At 38.4% G+C, this 25593-nt stretch overlaps 1 protein-coding gene across 50 annotated transcripts in view; it reads right to left on the bottom strand.

Moving 5' to 3' along the window:
• ANK2 (ankyrin 2) overlaps positions 1-25593 on the bottom strand; it is a 674296-nt gene that overhangs the window by 19893 nt on the left and 628810 nt on the right. For 31 of the 50 annotated variants that reach the window (XM_027063052.2, XM_027063137.2, XM_027063058.2 and 28 more), the window contains 8 exons: positions 24860-25064; positions 21758-21854; positions 19309-19537; positions 18372-18497; positions 15725-15847; positions 14043-14075; positions 11834-11855; positions 1159-1233 (listed from right to left, as the gene is read on the bottom strand). In XM_027063052.2, the coding sequence (XP_026918853.1) occupies positions 1159-1233; positions 11834-11855; positions 14043-14075; positions 15725-15847; positions 18372-18497; positions 19309-19537; positions 21758-21854; positions 24860-25064 (910 nt within the window). Of the gene's footprint in view, positions 1-1158; positions 1234-2788; positions 9035-11833; positions 11856-14042; positions 14076-15724; positions 15848-18371; positions 18498-19308; positions 19538-21757; positions 21855-24859; positions 25065-25593 lie in introns of all 50 variants that reach the window. The other 19 variants (XM_053217027.1, XM_053217030.1, XM_053217029.1 and 16 more) reach the window with 3 other exon arrangements.

The following is a 25593-nucleotide window of genomic DNA, read 5'->3' on the forward strand; positions in this document are numbered from 1 at the left end:
GCAAATGAAATATCTGATAAAGCATTAGTATCCAAAATCTATAAAGAACTTATCAAACTCAACACCCAAAAAACAAATAATCCAGTTAAGAAATGGGCAGAGGACATGACTAGACATTTTTCCAAAGAAGACACACAGATGGCTAACAGACACATGAAAAGATGCTCAACGTCACTTATTATCAAAGAAATACAAATTTAAACTTCCCATCTGTCAGAATGGCTAACATTAATAACACAGGAAACAACAGATGTTGAGGAGAATGTGGAGAAAGGAGAACCCTCTTACACTGTTGGTGAGAATGCAAACTGGTGCAGCCACTCTGGAAAACGATATGGAAGTTCCTCAAAAAGTTACAAATAGAAGTACCCTATGACCCAGCAATTGCACTATTAGGTATTTATCCAAAGGATACAAAAATGCTGATTCAAAGGAGCACATTCACCCTGATGTTTACAACAGCATTAGCAACAATAGGCAAATTATGCAACTAGTCGACATGTCCATCGACTGATGAATGGATAAAGTTGTGGTGTGTGTATACCATTTGCAATGGCGTGGATGGAGCTAGAGTGTACTATACTAAGCAAAACAAGTCTGTCAGAGAAAGACGAATACCATATGATTTCACTCATATGTAGAATTTAAGGAACAAAACAGATGAGTGTAGGAGAAGGGGATGAAAAAAAGAGAGGGAAGCAAACCATAAGAGACTCTTAACTCTAGAGAACTGAAGGTTGCTGGAGGGGAGGTGGCTGAGGGGATGGGCTAAATGGACGATGAGCATTAAGGAGGGCACTTGTGATGAACACTGGGTGTTGTATGTAAACGATTAATCACTAAGTTCTACTCTTGAAACCAATATTACACTATATGTTAACTAGAATTTAAATAAAAACTTGAAATAAACAAAAAAGAAAGTATTATTTTTCTAAATTCCAGAGATAATAAAAGGCCTGCCCTGGTTCACACAGTGAGTTAATGCAGAGCCTGGATTTTCTAGTTCATAGTTTATTATTCTTTTCACTATTCCACATGGTCTTCCTCAAGGAAAGAAACAAAACACACAATTTGTTCATTGTTAACAACACATGGCTGATGCCACTGTTATTTAAGTGAAGCAAATTTTGGTGAAAAAGTGTGTCACACTCATTTTACCTGTCCAGCTGAAGCCGAGGTGATCAGCAATATAAGCCAGCCTTTCCTCGATCCGTTCCTGCTCATCCTGTTGATCTACAGAAGGTCAAAAACAGAATGGCCAAAGGTTGTCTATGACAGGAGAGCAACCATAGTACTGATCATCCAAAAAAGGAAGTCACTTGTCCAAATATTTGATAACAGCACAAATTAGCTATCATATTTTAAATCATTTTAAGTTATGTGTTTGCCTGATTTCTGGAATGGAATGGGGAATAAATGTAATTATAAATCATGAAAACCAACTGCTTCCATATCTCTTTAATCAAGACTAGCCACTGGACATATTATAGAAGTCAATGATTTCTAGTAATTAATTTTAGGACTTTCTTTTTAAATTATCTAAGAAGATACTGCCCACTGGAAGACAATCATCTTGTTCATCAAACAACAGAAAAATCTTAAATGGGATGCAGAAGTGGAGTAACTAGTTAGGACCTCCACTATTGCCTGTGGTAGCATAGATCGCTTCCAGGTCATGTCTGAAAGAAATCACATCCAAGATTCATAAGAGACACAGATCATGGGTTAATCAGGCCATCCTGTGTTTTTTCAGTGTGGCCAGAAACAACATCTTCCTTGGTCCTGGTGACCTTGGAAGAAGGGAAGATAAAAGCACATGTATGTGTGTCTGTTGTTTCAATAGGTACCTATGTCTTTTGTGTGAAATTTTTGTCTGCTTACTACTAAGTAAGCTATATATATAGTACTTCCACAAATTGTAATTTTCCCATTCATTTTTTAACCTCAATTAATTAACGGGCAGCGTTTTAGGCATCATGACATTTTCTCATAACACAAACATAAGAATAATAGTCTTTATTGTAGAGATACTGGAAGACCAGAGGCTACTTCTCAAAGCCATCTATGGTTTCCTTTTTTATAATTCAAAGGGCCATCATCCTCTCTCACAGTCACTTAAATCATGCAAAGTTTGAGTTTTTGTTGTCTGCTTTACCTGATAAGAGTAGATTCTTCATTCACCTACTACTAAAACAAAAAGTACATTTTTACCTTATATTTGTTTGCTTAAAGTGTTTACCAATGGTATCTGAAATCCAACCTTTTGAATCAAAAACAGATCCACAACAACTGGAATTTCAGGGTAATGTGAAATCTTCTTGGGCAAATGGCTTCCTAATGATTATAGAATTATTAAGTACAGATTATTTTAAAGTATTTAAGGGTAAGAAGAAAAAGCAACGAATCCTTACCATATGAAACAAACCCCAATATATTCATGTGCAAAAGCCAAAGTGCTTAATATGAGGCTAAGCCTGGGACTTCAGAGCAACAAAACTCAAAGCTTGCATGGCCTTACGTGCAGCGGCTCGAGAAAGGCAAGGTCACCATTGCCTGTTTATCATGTTTATGTTTTCCATAAGCATTCTCATTACTCAATCTTGAGATTGTTTTCATAGACAAAAGTACACAGAGAAAGCACAAAACACAAAGGGCTTACACAAACGCAGTAACCACTACAGAAAGCTTAAAGAAAATGAGACACAAATCACCAAATAAAAGATATACAAAAAACTATATAAAATTTATGACATGCGTAGCACAGGGAATCCCAGTGGCTGGCAAATACCTTCAGCATGGTCATGGCCATTTTCATCAGGGATGCGTTCAATCAGAGTCTCAATGGACTCATCCCAAATGGGCCTTGTGTCAAAGATGTCCTCAGGAATTGAATGCTCGTTCTCAACAGGTGGCAGATTTTCAATTACTGAAACTTCCAGGGCACTACTACTTTCATCATCTGAAACTAATTCTTGTTCCCTTTCTGACTGGGTAAGTCTATCTACTAACTTTGAAGCCTCGTCACTAATCTCCTCAAAGAATTCTATGGAGTTCCTGTAAAGGTCAAAGAAATGCTCCTTACTTTCTTTTGTGGGGCTCACAGCCCCCTTGCAGGAAGATGTGTTGCTTTTGCTCTTAACTGGCAATCGGGATGTAAATATCTTTGGTCTTGCGGCCCCCTCTTCTGATTCTAACTCAAGCTCCTCTGCCCTCTCTCTGCTTTCTGTTTCTGCCTCAGTGTAACTTTTAGTTTTTACTGGACATTTGATCTTTGAGTCCAAAGGACTGGCATCAGATTCAGATTTGCTTCTACTATCTGGTGCTCTGCTTGTCATGTCCTGACCCTGAGGAGCCACTGTTTTCTGGAGAGATGAATCTAGATGCGAAAGCTGCTGCTCTACTCTTTGGACAGGTGCTTTCACGGGGATTTTAGACTTTGGTTTTGTTTCATCCTCTTTACTTTCCTCATCCAGGCTGGGTAAAAAATCTTCAGAAAGGGAATTCTCATACTCCACAGATGGAGGCTCTGTGGCTGATGTGGGTATAGTCCTTACAGGAATTTTGGATTTGCTTTCAGTAGAAGGCACATTCTCCATGGGTGCAGTAGGGATTTCAATTACTGATTTCTGTTCCTCTGGGGAAGAATCAGGAGAATCATCATCCCGATCTGAATATACAGACCTAGTAACTGCGGAAAAATCTAACTGAACTTGTATGACTGGTTCAGGGGAGTCAGGGCAAGCTGTATGTTTCACACTGGACTTAGGAGGCATATCCCCCATATGCATGGTGGGGAGGTCCTCAGCTCCTACAGAAGGAGCCTCTTCTGTTGATATTTCAGTGGAGGCTGAATTCCCCATGTGGGAGTTAAGTTGAGCATCTAAAGCAGGTATTTCCTCTACTTCCTCACTCAGGTCATCTGGAAGTAAGTCTGCTTCGTCACTCACTGTTTCTTTTGATTCCGAGAGAGCTAGTGACTCAGCTGATGTCTCCCGTTGTGGGGGCTCAGCCGCAGGACTCCCTTCTTTCATGTCTTCAGAGAGAGTCTCTTCCCTGGATTCTTGCCCAATTTGGAAAAAGTGAAAACTTTCATCTGCATAGGACCTTTTGGTCATATCAATGGCACCACTTCGGGTCATCTCAAACAATTTTCCTTCCTGAAAGAGAAATGGATTTTGCTCACTGGTTGGAGTCCCCTCTTCAGTTGGGGTCCTTGCAGGAGTGGTGTCAGGGGTGGTGCCCTGTGACTGTCTGTCTACCATCAAACCAAATATCTTCTGCTCTTCCTCTTTCACTCGAGCTTCAAAGGCTTCATCATCCTCACGGATTTCACTCCAGGAATCAGAATCCACATCGGTTTTTGTGATGATGACTTTGCTAATTTGTTCACCAACGACTGCTGCTGTATTTGGTATAGAAGGCTCTAAAGATGAGGGGCCTTTCTCTGATTGAGGTTCCCACAAGGTGCTTTCTTGTTTGGATTCTTTTTCCATATTTTGGTTCTCAAAATTAGATTCTTCACTTGAAATAGTTCCAATGGAGGAGCTTGTTACCACTACATCTTCGACAGAGGATTTGATGGGAACAGAATACACTTCAGAAGAGTGAAAACTTGTGTGTCCTGCATCTGTTTGGGTTTTGCTTTCTTCACTGGAGAAAAAAGATTGGGAAGGAACATTTTCATAAGGGCTTATTATTTGAGGATCGTAGATTTCATCAGTCTCAGCTGGGTCAGACACAGGAACATCCATGGACAATTTATCTGTTTGAGTAGTAATCGACGAGTCTTGAGTGGAATAGTCCTTTGGTGAGTTCTCAAATTCTTGGTCAGTTTTGGTGTCTTCCATTTTTGAAGAAGATGGAGAGGCGATGTCTTCATCTAATTCTTTTCCTTCAGATGCTGGACAATGAGGAAAAGAGGACAAAGATGAAGAGCTTTCACTGGGGCAATCTACTTGTAGAGATTCCACTCTAGAAACATTAAGCTCTTCTTCTGTGTTTTTGTCATCAGTGTCTTGGAGAGGTAATGATTCTTTATGGATAACTAGCTGCTCATTGATTTCTCCCCCAGTGGGGCTGCGGAGACCTGAAGATACAGGAGTTACTGAGCCACTAGGACTCCCAGCCTCACACTCATGGCCATCACAGACTTCTGGTTGATCAGCACATCTGTTCAGATCATCATAAGATGTATCTGGGCCACTGGAAGAAATGGTATGATTGTCCTCAGGTATGTGGGGTTCATGATCTTTTTCTTCCTCTGATTTACCTAATTCTTCCTGAGTATCTTCATTCATCTTGAAAGTGTATTGTTTGGAAACAATAGGCTGAAACTGTACTTCTTCAGGACTAGAATTGGAGTCTATGCTGGATGGAAGTGGGGAAGGAGGCTGCACTCGAATAACTGGCTCTGGTGTGAGGCCTGAGTCAGCACCTTGTTTCAGCTGTGCCAACTCAGGTTCACTTTCTGAGGAGGAAGAAGCCTTTCTGCTCTCTGATGTTACTACCACAGGGACATTGTTTTCATCCTCTACACTCTCCATACGTTTTGGTTCATCCACACCTGCTAAACAGTCAGCATCTGGGTCAGAGGATGAAGAAGATTCTTCTTGCTTGGGTTCTTTCCTGTAGTCCCTTTTCTGCTTTGCTTCTTGTTCAAGTTCATCAAACGTTTTGATTTTGGTTACCATTTTAAACATTTCCTCTTCAGGTGTAAATCTCTTTTTCTCCCCATTTTCCAAGTCATCCTCCTCTGCACATTCATGAATTACAGCTGGTTTGGGTGTGCTTGTATCTGTGGCTTTGGGTGTAACCTCATAGCTAATTTCTTCAGAGCTGGGGGTGTCAGGAGAAAGAGGGCTCTTCCCTGAGCTCTCTACCAGTGATGTCTGCTCAAGACTGTCATCTTCAGCACTGCCGTCTGGGTCTCGGAGCAGCCGGGACCGCATCGAGGCCACTTCCGTGAAGATTTCTGTTTTGGCTACGGCTGCAGGAAGAGGAAAGTGACTTGGGAGAACTCCAGCCTTCATCTTTGGTTCCACAGGACTGCTTTCAAGAGAGTCACGGCAAGGGGATTCTTTCAGAGGACTTGGTTCCAGAGAATCTGGAGTTTTGTGTGAGGAGTTATCCTCTAGCACAGGGCTGGCTTCCAGGGAGTCTCTGTGGCTCACTGCAAATGATTCATCAGCACCAGGGCTGAGGACCTCACTATCTCGGCTAGGGAGTGCAAGTTCTAACCCTTGGGGACTTCTAGCTACTCCCTGGGGCTTTGATTCAGCCCCTGTGCCTGTCTTTACAGAAGCATCAGGCAGTGGAGAGGACTTGGTCTCATCTGAGAGCTTGGTGGTTGTGGATTTCTGAGCTTCAGTATCAGTTTGTGTCTTGTGGGCTGAACCACCATATTTAAGTTGACCCTCATCAGAGGATGCTTCCTCAGGCAATTCTTTGGGTGTTTCTTTTGCTAACACACTACAGCTGCCAAGGGAATCATCTTCTTGTTTGGGGCATGTGTCTTTGGAAGGCTCTAGGGTGGTCTCCTTCAGCAAACACTCAGCTGAGGGCTCTGTGCCTTCAGTAACTAGAGCACCTTGCTCTTCAGAACCATCAGTAATGTCTTTTATTGAGGGATGTTCTTTTTCAGAACGAATTTCTGTTGGTGCTTCTAACTTGGTAGGTTCGCTTATTTCCCCAATTTGCTCCTCATTTTTCTTTGGTGAGAAAGAAAGGCTTTCTGGGCTTGTCTCAGGGGTCTCTGCTAGGCCCTCATGCTTGTAGCTTTCTTCTGAACTAATCTGAGGGGTGCCTTCCATCAGGCTGCCACATGGAGAACCTGCCACCCCTTCAGGCTTTAGGCTCTCAGAACTGCCATCCAAAGCACCACTTTGTAAAGACAGAGCTGGAAGAAATTCATCTTTCATGTAATCTAGTGGAAATGTTGTGTTGAAAGGACTAGTGAGCACTTGGTCTAGGTGAAGCTGTACTTCTTCAGTCTCCTCACTCATTCGGAACTGTTGGTATTTGTCATTGTCTTCCAATTCTTGCTTAATGACATCAGAAAAGTCAGTGGAGGTCTTCCTGTCTGGGCTGATCTGGAGATCCAGGTCTCCCTGTTCATCTGCCAGCTTTTCTTTGGGGACTTCGCTCTCTTTATGGCTTTCTTCTTCTGGTGCTGACTGAACAGGTTCAGGTGTTTTGTGGCCAAGAACTTTCTCCTTCTCTACAGCTACCTCTTCTCTCTTAAGCCCTATGGAGGAAGCACGGACCGCTCTTTTGGATTCGGTAACTCCCGTTACCACAAATCTCTGACCTCGTTTGATTGTGTGACTCTCTGTTTTCTGTGTTTCTCTCTGGGTTGGCATCTGCCCCTTTTCTTTTTCTACCCGAACTTTGCCTTTTTCTTGTGGCTGCTTTTGTTTTGCGGATTTGTGCTCAAAGAGTCCAGTCTTATGTTTAGATGGGTCCTGACCTGACTGGAAAGCCTTCATCAACTCCCGAACAGACATGGTCTCCTCGATTCTTTCTGTTTTTGAGGTGGGGGATACAGGTGGTTGCTTTTCTGTTTTCCCAGAAGGCGACACAGGCAAGTGTTTCTCAGTTTTCCCAGAGGTTGATACAGGTGGATGCTTTTCCATTCTTCCAGCTGGTGATACAGGCAAGCGTTTTTCTGTTCTCCCGGGTGATACTGGGGCATGTTTCTCTGTTCTCCCAGAAGGCGATACAGGTGGGCGTTTGTCCATTTTACCTGAAGGTGAAACAGGTGGGTGTCTCTCTGTTTTTGTAGATGACACAGGGGAGTGTCTTTCAGTTTTTGTCGAGGGTGACACAGGTGAGTGTTTCTCAGTTTTACTTGATGACACAGGTGAGTGCCTTTCAGTTTTTGCAGAGGGAGACACAGGGGAGTGTTTCTCAGTTTTACTTGATGGTGATATTGCAGGATGCCTTTCAGTTTTTGTAGAAGCGGAAAGAGAAGAGTGTCTTTCTGTTTTAGAAGAGGGTGATGCTGGTCCATGCCTCTCTGACTTCGGAGAGGGTGATACAGCTGGATGTGTCCTGTGGGTTATCTTTTTTGGCACATCCTCTTTGCCTTTGACGCGGACAGGCAACTTGCTTCGACCTTTTTGTTCATCTTCCACTCGTTTCTGAAGGGCCTTTACTTTGTCCTTTATGGAACCAATGGGAGTCTCTTCTATCAAAGGTGAAGTGGCCTTTACGGTGGGAAGAGGCTCAGGGGCTAAACCGGTGTCTTCATCTAATGACTCTTCAGAACTACATTTTTTAAGTTCACTTTTTTCTGTACTACCTTGTACGCTTTCCTCTTTTTGTTTCTGTTTTTCTTTTAATTTCCTTCTCACTGGCTTCTTTATGCCCAGGCTTGGTTTGTGTTGTTTCTGTGCACTCTGTGTCTCACCTGGGGGTGCATCTTTCCCTTCATTTTCAGAGCTCCTGCCCACAGCCAGGGCCTCACATTTCTCCCCTGCTATCTCTTGAGCTGTCTGCTGTTTCTTTTCATGAGGAGACACATACGACTTTAGATCCTCAGTAAGGTAGTTCACTAGCCCAGTTGAGTCTTTCTCTACTTTTACGTCACCCTCTTTATCTATCCTAACTTCTACACATGGGTATTCGGTGATTTCTAAGGGTGCTTTTAGCCTAGCCTCCTCTATTTCCTCATCACTGACAATTACCCATTCCTCTTCCACTAATTCTTTCTCCGACTGAGACCTCGGCACACTGCCTTCATCTCTCGTGCAGGTTCCACTTCTCAGGATTTCATTCACTTTCTCTAAGTCCTCTTTAACTCTTTCAACAATTTCAAAAGGCTCTCCTGGCTCTTCCTCAGCAGCCTTCACCAGCTCCTTCACTTTGATAGAACCTGCCCTATCAGATACATCTGTGGTCAAGATGGCGGTCATTTTGATCAAATCTTGTTTCATCTCAGAAACTTCAGAGAGCAAGTCCGGACTGGCTAGGACAGGAACTTCATTAACCAGATGACTTTTCAGGACAGATGTTTCTGTAGATTCTGTCTCATCATCTTTGATGTGAATGAAAAACATTGAAAGTAAAATGGAAATCAAAAAATATATTGGCAAATGTAATCAGGACTGAAACAACACAGTGTCTTTTCCTGTTGTGGCGGGAGGGACAACAAAATGGGCTGGGAATGGTGGAGCCACAAGGTCTCAGGATACAAAAGCAAAGCAAGGCTAACGGAAAAAAAAAAAACTGAAAAGGAAAAATGAGCAGGAAATAACTTGCTTAATTTTCTCACTTGTAGCACATTCACACATACAACAAAGCTGTAACAAATAGCCAAGACAGACACACACACACACACACACACACACACACACCCCATCACAGATCACAACAAAGAACGAACGCAGTGAAATTACACAGAGGTATCTCAAGATTGTTCAGATGTTACAGATCAATGTTGAAAAAAATATAAACATGGGAAAAAAAGGAAAAAAGCATTAGAAATTGCAGAAAGTTGATTTCCTCTAGGAGAAAGCCAGTAGTAGCAAACTCAGAATGCCTTCTAATGATGTATAAGTGTTTTTTAATCATATAAAAAATAAGGAATTCAGTATGTTTTGTTCTGCCATTATACAATGACTATATTGAAGATGTCTGAATCAGCTGCAAACCGGCATTTCATCTAAGGGAAATTCACACCTAACAATGAAACAAATGGTCTGGTGCTAAGAGGCATGGTCCTTTCCTTGGAGCAACCTCCTGGTTTAGACACATAACGGACAGACCAAGGAGGGAAAAAAGGAAAGGAAAGGAAAAACAAGAAACCAACCAAACAACAACTGTGATTAAACATATATGTGAGTCCAAAGTTAAAATGTGATGCATGGCAATCCAAATCAGAGACAGTCACACAGGACACACGCACAGTTTATGTAAGCCAAGTTATTTCCATGCAAAGCAAAGGTGGAGGAAAACCGGTGGCCAGGGTGGCCTTGCTGAAATGCACGGGCAGGAGGATGGGTTGGAAATTAGAACAAGTATGTAAAACGTTACTGTGGTGAGGCGTATTTAATTCCACACAAGTCTGAACCTAAGGTGCTGAGTGTCTTATATTTGAGGTATAGGTAGTGGGGACCTGCACCCATGCACAGCAAAAAAGGAAAACTCAAACTCATTTAGGATTTGCTCTTGAAAAGAATTGGGAAAGTGTCTCTTCAATAGAACCCTTCTTTAGAGATTATTTTACACCTAGATGAAGATCATTTAATGATTGTCTTTAAACTAAAAGAAAACCAAACACGAGTCTATATTTAAGCTTTAAAATATATTTATAACACCTAGAATCTGGGTCATCATAGCAACACAGTAACTTTTTTTTCCTTTTTTAAATGACTGAGCAGTGGGGGGGGGGGGTGTATTAAATTTTAACTTCTACTAGCTAGCATTCAAGGAACAAAAGAAAGGCCATTTAAATAAACCTAGTAGCCCTGAAGAAGAAAGCAAGATAATAAAACAAAATCTCTTTTTAAGAAAAGGAGTTAATTAATGCAATAATAATGTCACTTTTTTAACAAATAAAAGTGCCTTGAGAGAATCAGCACTTGTTGAGGAGACATACTCTGTGAATATGCATATATAAAGACATATTAAAATAATTTATATTGATGTAAATTTATCCATGTATAAGCCAATGAAAACATTCAGAATTTCAAATAATCTAGTCCTGAATGTCAATTTAATATAAGAGCAAAGAGACTCAATCAAAAGTATTCCAATAACTTAGTTGTAATTTACATTGTACTAAGTCTTCAAAAAAAAACAAAACCAAAAAACCCCAAAAAAACCCCAGATCATTGCACAGGGTCAGATGACCACATCTGGTGGTCATTAAACATGGTTCTATGTTTCCTCCTTTTGGAATTAGCACCCTGAAATACAGTGAATAAAAATGAATTTTTAAATGAATAAACGTTAAAAATTGGTATTTTTTTCCCTATACCATTTGGGGCATAAAAACAAAAAAGAAACCTGAAAAATTCAACTTTTTCCACACAAGAAGCCAGAAACAGGCCAAAACACTAAACTGTTAATGGATTGCTACAAACCGGAAACGAGTTCTAAGACAGCTCTCTTAAGGTCTGTGAAAACCAGTTGTGTCTGTACTAAATTATGTTTGGGATTTGCACCATTATTTAAACTTAGCCCTATAATGGCACACTGTTGTGATTAATAATTTCATCCAGGAGTTTTTGATCTTTGCATTCTTGGTTCTTTTTTTTTCCTTCCCCAGAAAGTTTTCACAAAAGTCCGTTAGACCTCAGCCCTAAAGAAGTCAGTTACACTTCACCACAGTAAGAGGTGCTAGGTGGTGGGGGTGGGGGGAGGGTTAGCTTTAGCTGAGAACTATTAAGACAGTATCACTTTTGCAGGTGTAGCCTACAAAAATAATGAGCCCTCTGCCCAAGTCAGTGTTGCTTGATATAAAAAGTGATACTGTCATGTCAGTGCTTAAAAAAAAAAAATGAGATGACAATGTTATGCTAACAAATGGACAAAAACGGTAGGGTGGGTTTCTAAACAAGCATAACAGCAGTAGCAGGGTTAACGGGTATCAAAAGAAAGTGAATGCTTAGATGAATAATAATTGCATTTTACTGCTAATTAGCTCATTAAGATATTTTTGTAATTTAACTGGCCAAGCTGCTTTTCTAAATATACATTAATGATTAATAAGGACAATATAAAAATATAATAATTATAGTGGTTAGTAATGGCAACTAGCTTGCATCTTAATTCATGCTTCTCTTTATTGTAGCCAGCTTTCAAACAAATTCAATTTTATTTAAAATCTTACTTTTTTCTGATGTCATATCGATCTGAAAGAAAAGATACACAAATTGAATGGTTACAAATTGCGTCTTGTTTCACAGCCCCTGATGTGCAAGTAAGCTCCTATTGATAATCACAGCCATGGGGAGACACCATAAACCAGAGGAAGGTCAGAGTAATTTGCTACAATTCTTCCTGAGAGTCTCCTGGATTCTTATCATAACTTTGAAAAAACAAATCTCCTTTCTAGGCGCTATAGGTGGAAAGTGCTTTTTAACATGTCGTTCCTAGGAAGATGTGATCCAGGGTGTGTTTGATGTTAGAAATACATATTTATTAGGTGAAAGGCCAGGAAAAGTGCAAAATAGGGGCTAGACAGTGTCAATTTAGTTGTGAAAAAGAAGGAAAGAACAAAGAGCATGCCAGGTAATACATTCTACGGAAGTAGTTTCAGTATCATTAATTACAAGCCAAAATTCCAAACCCCGAAAAGGATCCAGGAAACTGGATCTACTGCCCTGAACAGCTCCTGAGAATACTCAATAGAGTAATCATAAACCTAACACAAGAAACTCACTTAAACACAGCAAAAATGGTTTGAGGGGCACCTGGGTGGCTCAGTCGGTTAAATGTCCGACTTCGGCTCAGGTCATGATCTCACAGTTTGTGGGGTCAAGCCCCACGTCAGGCTCTGAGCCATCAGCCCGGAGTTGAGCTGAGCCTGGAACCTGCTTTAGATGCTGTGTCTCCCTCTCTCTCTGCCCCTCCCCCACTTGGGCGCGCGCATGTGCACGCTCGCTCTCTCTCTCCCAAATAAACGTTAAAAAAACATGGTTTTAAAACTGCATTGCTCTTCTAAGAAGGTGTGTAGGTACCATTTTGAACAGCTCTGGTGATAGAAGCACCAAGTGCAGGAGGGAAACAGAATATGTGAGCCAAAAGAGTGACTCTCCAGTTGAGGGAAAGGATGACATCAGTCTTGTTGCAGTGTACTATGTATATGGTTACACATGGTGGGACCATGAGTCTATAATCACCCCTCTTGTCCTGCTCCACTGCCAGAGTAGGAGGAAAAGTGAATTCAGGGGGATCCTCTGCACTGACAAGGCCTTACATTTTGGGCTGGTGAGTACAAGAGTATTTATTATATTTTTCTTTATGTTTTTGTATTCAAAATCCATCAGACTAACATTAAAAATATAAAACTAGTATTATTGAAAACATTTATGTGCAATTATTAACAACTGCATTTGTCTATCTTAGAAACAGGAACCAGCATGTAAATAGGAAAGGAGAAGGTATTTCCCAATGATTTCTTTCATTTCTATGATAATGTTTGGGCACCTTCAAATCTTTGTAAGGAAAACAAACACACATGTGCCTGAAGAGGTCTAATTCAAATGGTTCTTTATTCAAGGTAACCTCTCTAAGACTCGCTTTCTTCACCTATGATATAGCATCTATGATATGACAGCATAGCCCTCACAGGGCAATTGTGAGACATTAGTGCTTATGAGGTATGTGGAGCACTTAATAAAGAATCTATTTTATGAGAAATGTTCATTATTAGTAGAGATCTGCACTATAATATTATAGGCTAATGGTTGAGCTATACACTCAAAACTTATAGTTTCTGGTCTCAGTGGTTCTCAAACTTTGTGGTCCTAAGGCTCCTTTACACTCCTAAAAAGGGACTGAGAACCTTGAAGAACTTCTGTTTATGTTTGATATACACAAGTAAATATCTGTTTCATACATTAAAACTGAGAAAATGCTAGAACCCAAATATACACAAGCAATATGCCAGAGTCAGAGTGATGATAATCATCATATGTAATGCAGTCCCCCAGAAGACTCCTCCACAGCTTGTGGAGATATGGGAAATAAAAGGCAAATAATGTCTCAGTAGCATTAAAAACAAGTTTTGACCCCCAGACATCTCCAGATCAACCTTTGAGAAATGAAATAATAGTCTGACCTTCAGTAGTTGGTAGGGAAACATATATTACTGCACAGAGACAGGGTAACAATTTACAGGGGAACGCTTTACTATTCTTTGAATTGAGTCTATGAGATGAGATGAGAAAACAGAGGCTCAGAGAGGTTAAGAAAGACCGTGACCCTTCAATTACTAACAACTGTATAACCCTTCTTAGAACACAGGTTAACTACATGTTCTTCTTAATGGTTAGAGCAAATACAGCCATCAACAAGCAACAGTGTCATATAATTACCTCTTCCTCCTGTTCTTGATCTGACTCTGATTCCTTGCCGCCCCAAGATGCCATGCAAGATAGAAAAAAGAGCAGAAAGAGTGGACAGTATTTAGAAGAAAAGAAAAGATTTAATATGTTGCCAACAAACATCAACAGGCAAGCATACAGACAGCATACTTTTTTTTTTTTCTAAGAGCTTATAGAAGACAGGCACAAAAATTTAAAAAAGGATTGATTTAAATGCCAAAGTCTGTAGATTGAAGAGGCAAAAGAACCAACATTATATGCTAATTTATTAGTCAAAGGAACTAAAATTATAAATATATTCATTTCAGATACTAGGTTACTAGCAGCCTTAAGGCTTGACATTTAATGGATTTGATGCCCATGTCTACAGAAATGATGATGAATATCCCAGTCATTACAGACGCTGGCTGAAAATCTTAAAAGCCACAAAAAAACATACGGTGAATATATTTTGAATATACAGGTAATATTTAGAAGTTCTACTATAATAAGGAACTACTAAATTCTAAAGTATATCTGAAGTGTACAATGTTGGCATTATTTTCCTTTTTGCTTTGAGCTGCTAAATGGAAAGCTGTCCTGGACCATCACAGCATTAATAATATGTACTGACTTAGAAATACAGTGTAACAATACAGGAAATTCTTTCTTTCATCGCACATTGAAGCTCACTGAAATCGGAGACAAAGTTCATTCATCTTTATATGTCACGCAGGTGGACTGCACAGCAGTATATACGTTGTTAAGGTTTTTATATGGCATTCTGTTTCAGTGACTTACAAATCTATAAACCGAAAGTACATTTCGCATCAACTGGAGTGAGATTAGATTATGCTCATTTGGATGGATACACCTATTGCTCTGTTCTAATTACTGGAATAACATATACATATTACATATACAGATAATGTTTCGTTTTTATCACAGAATCAGAATTTGCAATATTAAAACATGATGCTATGAGCTTTTCTCTATGTGACTCATCTCTATTTATAAGAACAAGTGGTTAAGAAAAATAGACCATCATGGGTTAAAAAGAAGTGTAGAAAATGTTTTTTTTGTGGAGTCAAGATTTAGGGTTTTAAATGTATTTCTACTTCTCCTCCAAGTCTCACCTGCCACTATTCACCCTCCACCCCAACCTCTAGTACACACTCTGACGACCTGCTGCAGCCCCCTATAGGCTGCCACATGCGAGCTTTCTATGGAAAAGATACTGGTTAAAATTGTTCTAAGTAATCAAATAAAGTTATCCCCGACATTTAATTCATTCGGTTGTCATTTTCAACTTGATCAGAGTAAGCAAGGAATTCTGTAATGGTGAGAGGTTTAAATAGAAAGTAGTATCTGGCGGGGTGCCTGGGCGGCTCAGTCAGTTAAATGTCCTACTCTTGATTTCAGTTCAGGTTGTGATCTCACAGTTGTGAGATCGAGTCCTGTGTCTGGCTCCACACTGAGCGTGGAGGCTGCTTAGAATTCATTCATTCATTCATTCATTCATTCATTCTCTCTCTCTCTCTCTCCACCCCCCCAACCCTCAAAATAAATAAACATCTTTTAAAAATGACTGTTATATGTGCTTGCATTCAATGCTTTTGCTTGTATTTATTTTAAAGGATTTGAAAATTAAATCCTACACAGACTGAAGTGCACTACAGCAGATTTGACAATACCTTTGTATAAATTGGCAGGGTGATGTTTAAGTTGCAAATAGCTTGATGCACCAGGCCTCTTGTGGATTTGGGCTCTTTCATAAATGATAGTCGCCCACAAGGTTCCTGAGTCGTATCACGTACCTTGAAGGAAAAAGGCATACATGCTTCACCCAGATATGATGTATATAATTTATTTTAATTAGAGGATACTCAAAAGAATCAGGAAGAAATAAATTCATTGATAATGCCAAGGATTTAGAGGTGTTCCTTTCTTTTGCTATTATCATTTAGAATGACTTTTAAAAAATCATTCGGCTTTTAAAAAATTGCTGTAAGATATACATAACATAAAATTTACCATGTCCATTTTTACACTTACCATTTTTAAGTGTTCAATTTAGTGGCATTAAGCACATTCACAAACTTGTGCAATCATCACTACTATGCAGAATTTTCCATGATCCCAAACAGAAACTCTGTACCCATTAAGCAAGAACTCCCCATTCTCCTCTTGCCTGCCCTCAGTCACCTCTATTCTACTTTCTGTCTCTATCAGTTTGCCTCTTCCAGGTACCTTGAATAGACAGTTATACAATACAAAGGATAGAGCTATCCTTTTGATTCTAGGTTATTTTACCTAGCGTGATATTTTCAAGGTTCAATCATATTGCAACATATATCAAAGTTTCATTCTTTAAAAAAATTGTGTTAAAATATACATAATATAAAACTTACCATTTCAACCATTTTTACACACACAGTTTTTAGTGGCATTAAATACATTCACGTGGTTGTCCAACCATTACCCCCATTCATCTTTGGAACTTTTTCATCTTCACAAACTGAAACCCTGTTTGCATTAAACAATAGCTTCCCATTCCTCCCTTGCCTCCCTCCCCTGGCAACTACTATCCTGTTTTCTGACTCTATGCATGTGACCACTCTAGGTACCTCATGTAAGTGGAAACATTGAATATTTGTCCCCTTGTGTCTGGCTAATTTCACTTAGGATATATCCTCGAGGTTCCTCCATGCTATAGCTTATATCAGAATTTCATTCCTTATTAAGGGTGAATAATATTCCTTTGTATGTATATACCGTATTTCATTTATCCATTCACCTGTCAATGGATATTTGGGATGTTTCCACCTTTTGGCTGTTATGAATAATGCTCTTATGAACACTGCTGTGCAAGTGACTGTTTGAGTCCCTGCTTTCAGTTCTCTTGGGTATACACCTAGAAGTTGAATTGCTGGACCATATGCTAATCTATGTTTAAATTTTTGAGTAATCATCAAACTGTTTTCCACAGTGGCTACATCATTTTGTATTCCCACCAGCAATAATCAAGGTTCCAATTTCTCCACATCCTTGCCAACATTTGTTAGTTATTTCATTTTTTAACAATGGCAAACCTAATGGGTACAAAGTGGTATCTCATTGTGGTTTCAATTTGAATTTCATTAAGCTGTTGAGCATCTTTTCATATGCTTATTGGCCATCCATATAACTTCTTTGGAGAAATGTCTAAGTCCTTTGCTCATTTCTGTATTTGGTTGTTTATAGAATGATTTTGCACATCAACAATACCAAGTATTAGCTTAGTTATACACCCATTTGTGTTAAATGGATCCATTACCACCCGGCAGTAATAGCTTAACGTGATGATCTACAGAACTTATCTTTAAGCAGGCAAAACAATCAAACCAGAAATGGCACAACAAAAGACTCAGAGGAGATTTGGGGAAAGCTTAATAGATTTTTTAAACAGTTAAAAGAGGTGTACTGACATATACTTGGAAAATAATAAGGGATTAAAATAAGTCACTGCTGACAAACTGTTTGGAATTAGTAGTCTAAAGTCAGTGTAGTAAAAACTGATGGAGACCAGCTTCTATCTTGTGAGGATTGAACATTATTAGGACTTCTAGAACATTATTAGGATTTCTAGAACTTCTAGAAATACACTGAGAAATAAGAAAAAAAATGAGTGACTGGAGAAATAGATAACAGAATTATTACTTCCTTTTAATTTCATGAATCTCTCCATCACACATTTTTGTCCCTCTTTATAATTGGACTCTAGAATGAAATGTGTGTCCATTAAGGCCAAATTCCTAACTTGGATTAACGTTCTTAAACGCAACTTAAACAGAGACAACAGATTCATGGTGTACTGAAGTGTCTCCATAAACGTTTGCTGGATGAATTTTTGAAAATATATCCAATTCACAGCTCTATCTGGGATAATTTCTTACTAGATTAAGTGAGACCCTGGGTCCTTTGAGAGCCTCTATTACAAAATATTGTCACTTAGAACTCTTTTGGTCTCCACATTAATGATATTCATGCATCTTTAAAAATTAAGCATAAATATTTAAAAGAAATATAGTAAAAAAGAAGAAAGAGACTTCTTTCAAAATTTGGGAAAAATGGCCAGTTTTTCTAAATAACGAATTGGCTATCCGTCCTAATTCTCAGCCTTATGAATTTGAACCTCAAAAACAAAAGTGTTTGGTTTTAGAGGACTTTAAAGTTTCATAGATATGGTTTAAAAAAATTACTGGAAATCATTGAAAAGCAAATATTATCTCCTCCTAAAGGAAATCAAATCCTTACTTGATCTTAAATAAAAGGCATTGCAAAATTTCATGTATATATTACCTTGACAAAGAGAGGAAGTCGGTTTTCTTTAAAGGCAAAAAAACTGAATATATGATGTTGGCCACTCTTGGTTAATGGCACCAGGTTGCCAAAACAATCCACATAGATTGGTTTTCCTTCTAGTACCTGATGAAAACAGAGAAAAATAACAGAGAGTATAATAGCTGTAATTATCACGTGTTATTTACGTAAAAAAAGTGGTGATGCTACTTGGACCATGAAAATTCTTAAAATACACATATATAATCTTTAAGTTGCTGACTGACATTTTTGTCTTATCGGTGACAAAGCATGTGCTAGTACCCCCTTCCTCTTCTTACTGGTATAGGAATTACAGGAATCTTCAAATGCATGGTGGCAGTTTTAATGTTTTCATTTCTAATAGTTTCATGTTACCCCTCCAAAACCAATATCTCTTTAAGTCCCGCATTTGAATTTCTGACTGGGTAATTTTTGACATCATAATGAATCAGGTTACTTGACTTCAAAATCCAAAGGCCCACTGGTAAAAAAAAAAAAAAAAAAACCCAAAATAAGAAAAAGTAATGTAGAAAAGTCCTGGATATGGTACTTTCACATTTACACAAAGGATGTACTTCCCAACGGCTTTCTTTACTATTAAACAATAATAGGAAACAACAAGGAAAGATAAAGACATCTAAACTATTACAGTCAGTTATATACTTTACCAATAACTCATAATTTTTCCCAAAATAATCTTCAACAGAGTCCTTTTATCTACTTATACACACTGAGACTGTCCCTATACCCAAACAGGTTAAGAATGGCTGATTTTGGACCTCGACCTTCTAACTGATCAAAATGTGGATTGGTCTTTTTTTTTATAGCTCTATTTATTAAATACTATTTTAAATATAATATATTAGTAAGGGTATAAACACCATGTCAATACAAATTATTTTTGTAAATACAGTACCTCTACATCCCTGCTTCTGGCCACCTCAGCAAAATTTTCTTGTTGTTCAAGGGTCTTATCCACCTTATCATCAGTCATGCAGAAACATCTCAACCTGGCTTCAATGGGGTCATGTGACTTGGCAAACACAACAAATTTGGCCATATATGGTACACAGATAATTTCTCTATACACTTGTGATGCAAAGGTAACAGATTCCTGGATTTGCCGACAATCTATCAGCCAGAACCTACAAAAGGAAATAAGGTAAGTTATTTGAAATTTAAAGTACAGCAGTTGAAAAACAACAACAGCAACAACAACAATCCCTTCACTGTGATCAAAACCGTCACTAAATGTTTCTTGGAAAAAGAAGGGAGTGAAGAGGGAGATGATAAGAGAAACTAAAAGGAAAGAAAGAAAGTGAAAGGAAAGGCAGAAAGATGGGAAGGAGCAAGGGAGTTCAGGAGAAGAGAGAAAGATCAGGTGTTTAAAATCAGCTATCAAATGCAGTATTTGTGATTTTCTTCCATAGAGACTCTTCTGAGTATTCAATCTTCTCAACTCTATCTCAGCACTTTAGAATCTTCTAGCATGTGAATTCAGTATCGGACATTATGACAAGTATCGCACTGAATAAGAATTTCTATTTCCTTGATTCCCTTTCCTATTCTTTGTTTCGTTTCCTGAAACTCTTTTCAATAATATCTACACAGCTTTTGTTCATCATTCTTTTCCAGTAACCTCTCCAGACACCAAGGTTGGTAAAACCATTTTAAACAATTTGCTTTTGCTCCAGAACTTCTAAATATTGAGTATAATTCATAGAAGAAATTATTTGCTTGTCACCAATTTGTGAGTTCTAACCCCAACTAAGTCTGTGACATTGCCTGGCAACTTTCTCCTCGGATATCATTTTATTCAGCATACTAACTTTGCTAAGCTTTTAGCAAAGCTTGAGCCCCCCACCCCCCGCCCCTCATCTGAGGCCCTAAGAAAGACAACTTCACTGAAAAAGAGGTCATTGATGGACATTTTCCCAATCTGCTATGTATACACTTTCAAAGGTTGTTCCACATCCTCTTGCTCTGAAACGTTTCCTCAACAATGATCACCTTCCTCCTCTTGGCTCATTTCCCATAATCTTTCAACATTCCTGAGATTTCCCTATCGTCTTGGCCTCTCTTTTCTTCAAGTTCTTGATCCATCTCTTTTCTTTTTTTACTGGCTTTGGTAAAATACATATAATGGAAAATTTACCATTTTAACCATTTTTAAGTGTAACCATACTTAAGTGTAACCATTAAATACGCTTACAATACCAACTGCTTAGTCTATCCCACAAGGCCTTCTATAAACAATGCACAATCCAGCATTACTTCTGAATTATAGATTACCTGGATCATTGTTGCAACCCCCCAGGATGCTTTTGCATTCTATCTTGGCATCTTTGCTCATGTTACTCTCTTTTCCACTTTCCCAATCTGCTTATTGGGTTCCTACATGTCTCATGAGTTACCTCTTCTTGGACATCCTCTACATCCCAATGCAAACACTCTCTGCTGAATTCTTTAGTAACTCTGGTGGACCTCTCATTCAAAACTTGCCATTGTCTTGCATTAGAGTGTAGATGCCTGAGTGGCAGAGCATACTGACAGAGAGCTCGAGACTCAGTAGCTGAACCTGAGTGGCTGAGACTATAAACATGGGCCATCAAACCCAGGTATTGCTGTGCACTGTTACTGAGCTATTCATGAATTTCTATTTTTTCGTTTCCCCACTAAATAGAAATTTAAGTTTTAACCACTCTCAACTTTAGTTTTCTCATCGGTAAAATGGACACAATACCTCTTGTTCTATTTAAGTCACACAGTTGTTGTAGTTGTCAAATTAAATAAATGGGAAAATGCTTAGCAATCCACTGATCCCAATGCAAATGGGAACTAAATAAACTGACTCTTGTGTGCATGACATAAAATTAGATAGCTTCAGCTTTTAAAAGATGTGTGATATGTAAATGGATAAGACATGGGTAATGGGTAAATGTGTTAGAAGGCATAAGGGTCACTGAAACCTCTAAACCACTGAAGCCAGCCATGGCCGGCTTTGTGTTTTTATTACTCTGTTGGAAAAAGTAGTTCAGGCTATTTTTTGACAGCAGGAAATTTGTCTTTCCTAAGACCTTTAGGACTGGAAAAATCAGTGGTGGCTGCTAAAACCAAAGTCAAGGTCATACAGTCAAAGCCAACAATCACTTATTTTTCTTAGATTTTAATTTGACTGCTTGTCCTTTGTTATTATATCATCACTATTATATTTGCTGGCAGGTCTGGTTTAAAATCTGAAAATGCAGATGATCTTTAAAAGCAAACCAAAAAGATGTACTTTTAAAGGATGTAAGAAACTAAAAACAAAAGACAATGGGGAGGGGCAATATCATAGTGGGCTTTTCTGGACTGCATAACCATACCTGGCAGACACATTGGTTGTAAAGGAAACACATTCATTGACAAATGTTAATGGCGTAGTTCCTGTAATATCTTCCCATTGTGCAGGGGTGGTTCCACCTGAAATAATAGGATTGTTTTTAAAAAAAATTTGGGCAAAACTCCAGACTTTGAATTGTAAAATAAAGTCATTGTGGTTCTGGCTGTGTTCACCTCTTAGTCCCACTCACCCCTCAAAATGACATGTTGGAAACATGTCTAAAAACCACATGCTAAAAAATGACACACTGAAAACAAATAGCAGACACCACCTTTCGAGAAACTTAAGGGAAGTTATTTGAATAAATGCCTCAAATTACTTACCAAGTATTCTATGCTCTGACATTCTTTTTGTTTTAATGTTTCAAGTTTTTATTTAAATTCTAGCTAGCATGTAGTATAATATTAGTTTCAGAAGTAGAATTTAGTGATTTATCACTTACATATAACTCCCAGTGCTTACTTAGCACAACAGGTATGTCCTTAATATCCATAGCCTATCCCCTGCCCACCTCCCTCCATCAACCCTCAGTTTGTTCTCTATAGTTAAGATCTGACTAACACTCTGAAGCTTTTATTGTAATTGCTAGGCTTTGAATATATTTTAAATTGTAGCAGTTGATGATGTGAAAAGATACTTTGATCAACCAAGGAGCTGAATACTTTGTTAAGATAATAAAAAATCCAAGTATTCTTTTATTCCTGGACTTCATTTATTGTATTGTATTGTATTGTATTGTATGCATTTTATTTTAATGTTTTATTTATTTTTGAGACAGAGAGAGACAGAGCATGAGTAGGAAAGGGGCAGAGAGAGAGGGAGACACAGAATCTGAAGCAGGCCCCAGGCTCTGAGCTGTCAGCACAGAGCCCGACGCAGGGCATGACCTGATCTGAAGTCGGCTGCTTAACCGACTGAGCCACCCAGGCACCCCCATATTTTGTATTTTAACTATCATATTTTATTCATATTTTAAGAAATAAAATTACTTGGGGTACCTGGGTGGCTCAGTTGCTTAAACATCCAACTCTTGATTTCAGCTCAGGTCATGATCTCACAGATTGTGAGTTTGAGCCCTGCTTTGGATTCTCAATCTCTCTGCATTCTTCCCCTACTTTCTCTCTCTCTCTCTCAAAAATAAATAAACTTTTAAAAAACGAAATAAAATTTCTCCTCAATTTGTAGTTAAAGGCTGGTAAAAAAAAAAAAAAGCTTGGAAGATATTAAGAGCTCAATAAATACTGAAAGGTGGGTGAACACATGAATGAATGCTAAAGAAATGACCTCTATACATAGAAAAATCACCATGGAGGCTGAGGTGAACTTTCATTCTACTGGAAAATTAAGTTGGCATAGATAAGGATGAAAGAGTCTTAAAGCACTGCAAGAGGAATGTATGTTTGAGATGAAGAAAAATTGTGACTCTAAACTTTCTTAAAGGAAGAAATGAGTTATCATAGAAAGTTCATGGAACCTTATTCTAGTAGGCCTCTAAAATATTAATTCTTAGCAGAAGCACATAACAGAGCAAAACACAAAAATCTAAACACTTTCACATATTTTTTAATTAACAAATAAATTTAAGAAAGTGTTTAGGGGCACCTGGGTGGCTCAGTCGGTTAAGCGCCCGACTTCAACTCAGGTCACGATCTCGCGGTCTGTGAGTTCAAGCCCCACGTTGGGCTCTGGGCTGATGGCTCAGAGCCTGGAGCCTGCTTCAGATTCTGTGTCTCCCTCTCTCTGCCCCTCCCCCATTCATGCTCTGTCTCTCTCTGTCTCAAAAATAAATAAACGTTAAAAAAAAGAATTAAAAAAAAAGAAAGTGTTTAGCATAAACCCATCTGAATAACTAGATTAGGTGGCACCTAGGCCCACGTGGTGTCTTCACTGGATCTTCTACAAGGTCAGGGTGTGCCACAGACACTTTTCGGTCTTACTACTTTTGCTTCCATGCCATGAATGTTTCACATTATAGAGAGACTGTATACCCATGGAACAAAAAGTATCAGACTGACACCCAGGAATGCTGGGTGACAACCAGAAATGGGTAATTGGGAAAGAAGTCACACGTGAAGCATGATTTCCTTCTATACTCATTATAGTCTGTGTATCTTAAAATTCTGTCATATTATTAAACTTATGGGGTAAAGTCTCAATGGTTTGCTGTCATAAGTAGAGGAAAAACACTAATTAGAAGGGGAATTAAGAGAACAAAATAAGAGTGAACATTCCTTTCAATATGGAGGAGAAATGAGAAAAAAAAAAATTCTTACGATACCTAAACAACCAGGGATGGTTGTTATTCCTACTGACAACAGTATAAATATTTACTGAATGCCAATACCATGTGTTTACTGTTAAATAGGGAAATTAGTCAAATTATGTAGTCTTAACACAGATTATTTGTGTGGGTTTTTTTTTTTCTCTTACCCAGTGGTGGTGGTATTTTGAGCAGAGAAAACCAATATTCTGGGAATGTCTTTCTGGAGTGTGGTAGTCATCTGAAAGCTACTACAACTTCCAATTGAAAAGGCCAAAATTCAGTTAATGATTAAAAACCTGTACTTTGTTTTTCCAAAGTTAGTTTAATAGATTAATGATAAAGACATATCAGTTCCTAGACAGAAGTTTGAACTACTGGGTATAGTTATTCAAGTGTTTGTTTTCAGTAGATATAAGATGAGGTCTTCGATGAAGGCTTAAAGCTTGGGAGTAGAGGTATATAAATTTGGGTTTGAATTTCAACTCTAGCAAATATGTATGGTATGATCTCAGGCAAGTTACGGAACTTCACTAGGCCTTGGCTTCCTTTTGCGTAAATGGGTTTAACATTTCCTTATGGGGCCACTGTGAAGGTTAAAATGACAATGTATACAAAGTGTCCAATAGTTTGGCATACGAGCTGTATATAAATGTAATAAATATAAGTTCATTTCCTTTACCTTTCCCGTCCCTAATTAGAATGCTTTTCCTGAATTAATGCATATAACCTCACAGGTATCTTATGGCAAAGGTACTGAATATTTACAATGATCTACGTTACTTCTTTTGGAACTTTCTACTAGCATAGTCACAAGTGACTTACCTGTTATGCTGCATAGTAATCTTAAGGTTGGTGCATCTCCCCCAAAACCATTCAACATGACATCACTTGAAGCTTTGGGGACAGGAATGGTCATGGTAATTGGCTTGTGGAATTTTCTTCTTCTAGGTTCCAAAGTGACTATAGGGCTGAAGGTAGCTTTGTTGCCTAGAATCTTCTTAACCAGCTCACTGTGCATAGGTTGAGCCTTTTCAAAGAAAAAAAATATTAAAATAAATGATATATCATTATATATATGTCAAATTTCTTTGACATAAGTTTCTCCACGTATCACTTTTTAGCCATAAATCAGTTTGGTGACTTCAAACATGATAATTGTTTAGTACTAAGCACTTATATAAAACTTCATGAGACCTACAATCTCTAATGGCAGCTTTTGCTCACCTGGGAATAATTTGACTTGTTACCCACTTACAGTCAAACCTTGGTTTGTGAGCATAATTCAGTCCAGAAACATGCTTGTAATCCAAAGCACTCGTATATCGAAGTGAATTTCAAGAACCATTGGCTCAGTTTTGATCATGAGACATTCAGTGTCACGTACTCCTTGTATTACAAGACACTGAGAGTTTATCAAGTTAAAAATTTTTTTCAATATATGAAATTTATTGTCAAATTGGTTAAAATTTATTAGAAGGGTTTGCTCATCGAGTTACTTACAATCCAAGGTTTTACTGCATTTCCCATTTGAAAAGCTGATTTCCAATCACTACAAT

The sequence above is a fragment of the Acinonyx jubatus genome, chromosome B1 (genome assembly GCF_027475565.1).
Source record: "Acinonyx jubatus isolate Ajub_Pintada_27869175 chromosome B1, VMU_Ajub_asm_v1.0, whole genome shotgun sequence".
NCBI classification, from domain to species: Eukaryota; Metazoa; Chordata; class Mammalia; order Carnivora; family Felidae; genus Acinonyx; species Acinonyx jubatus.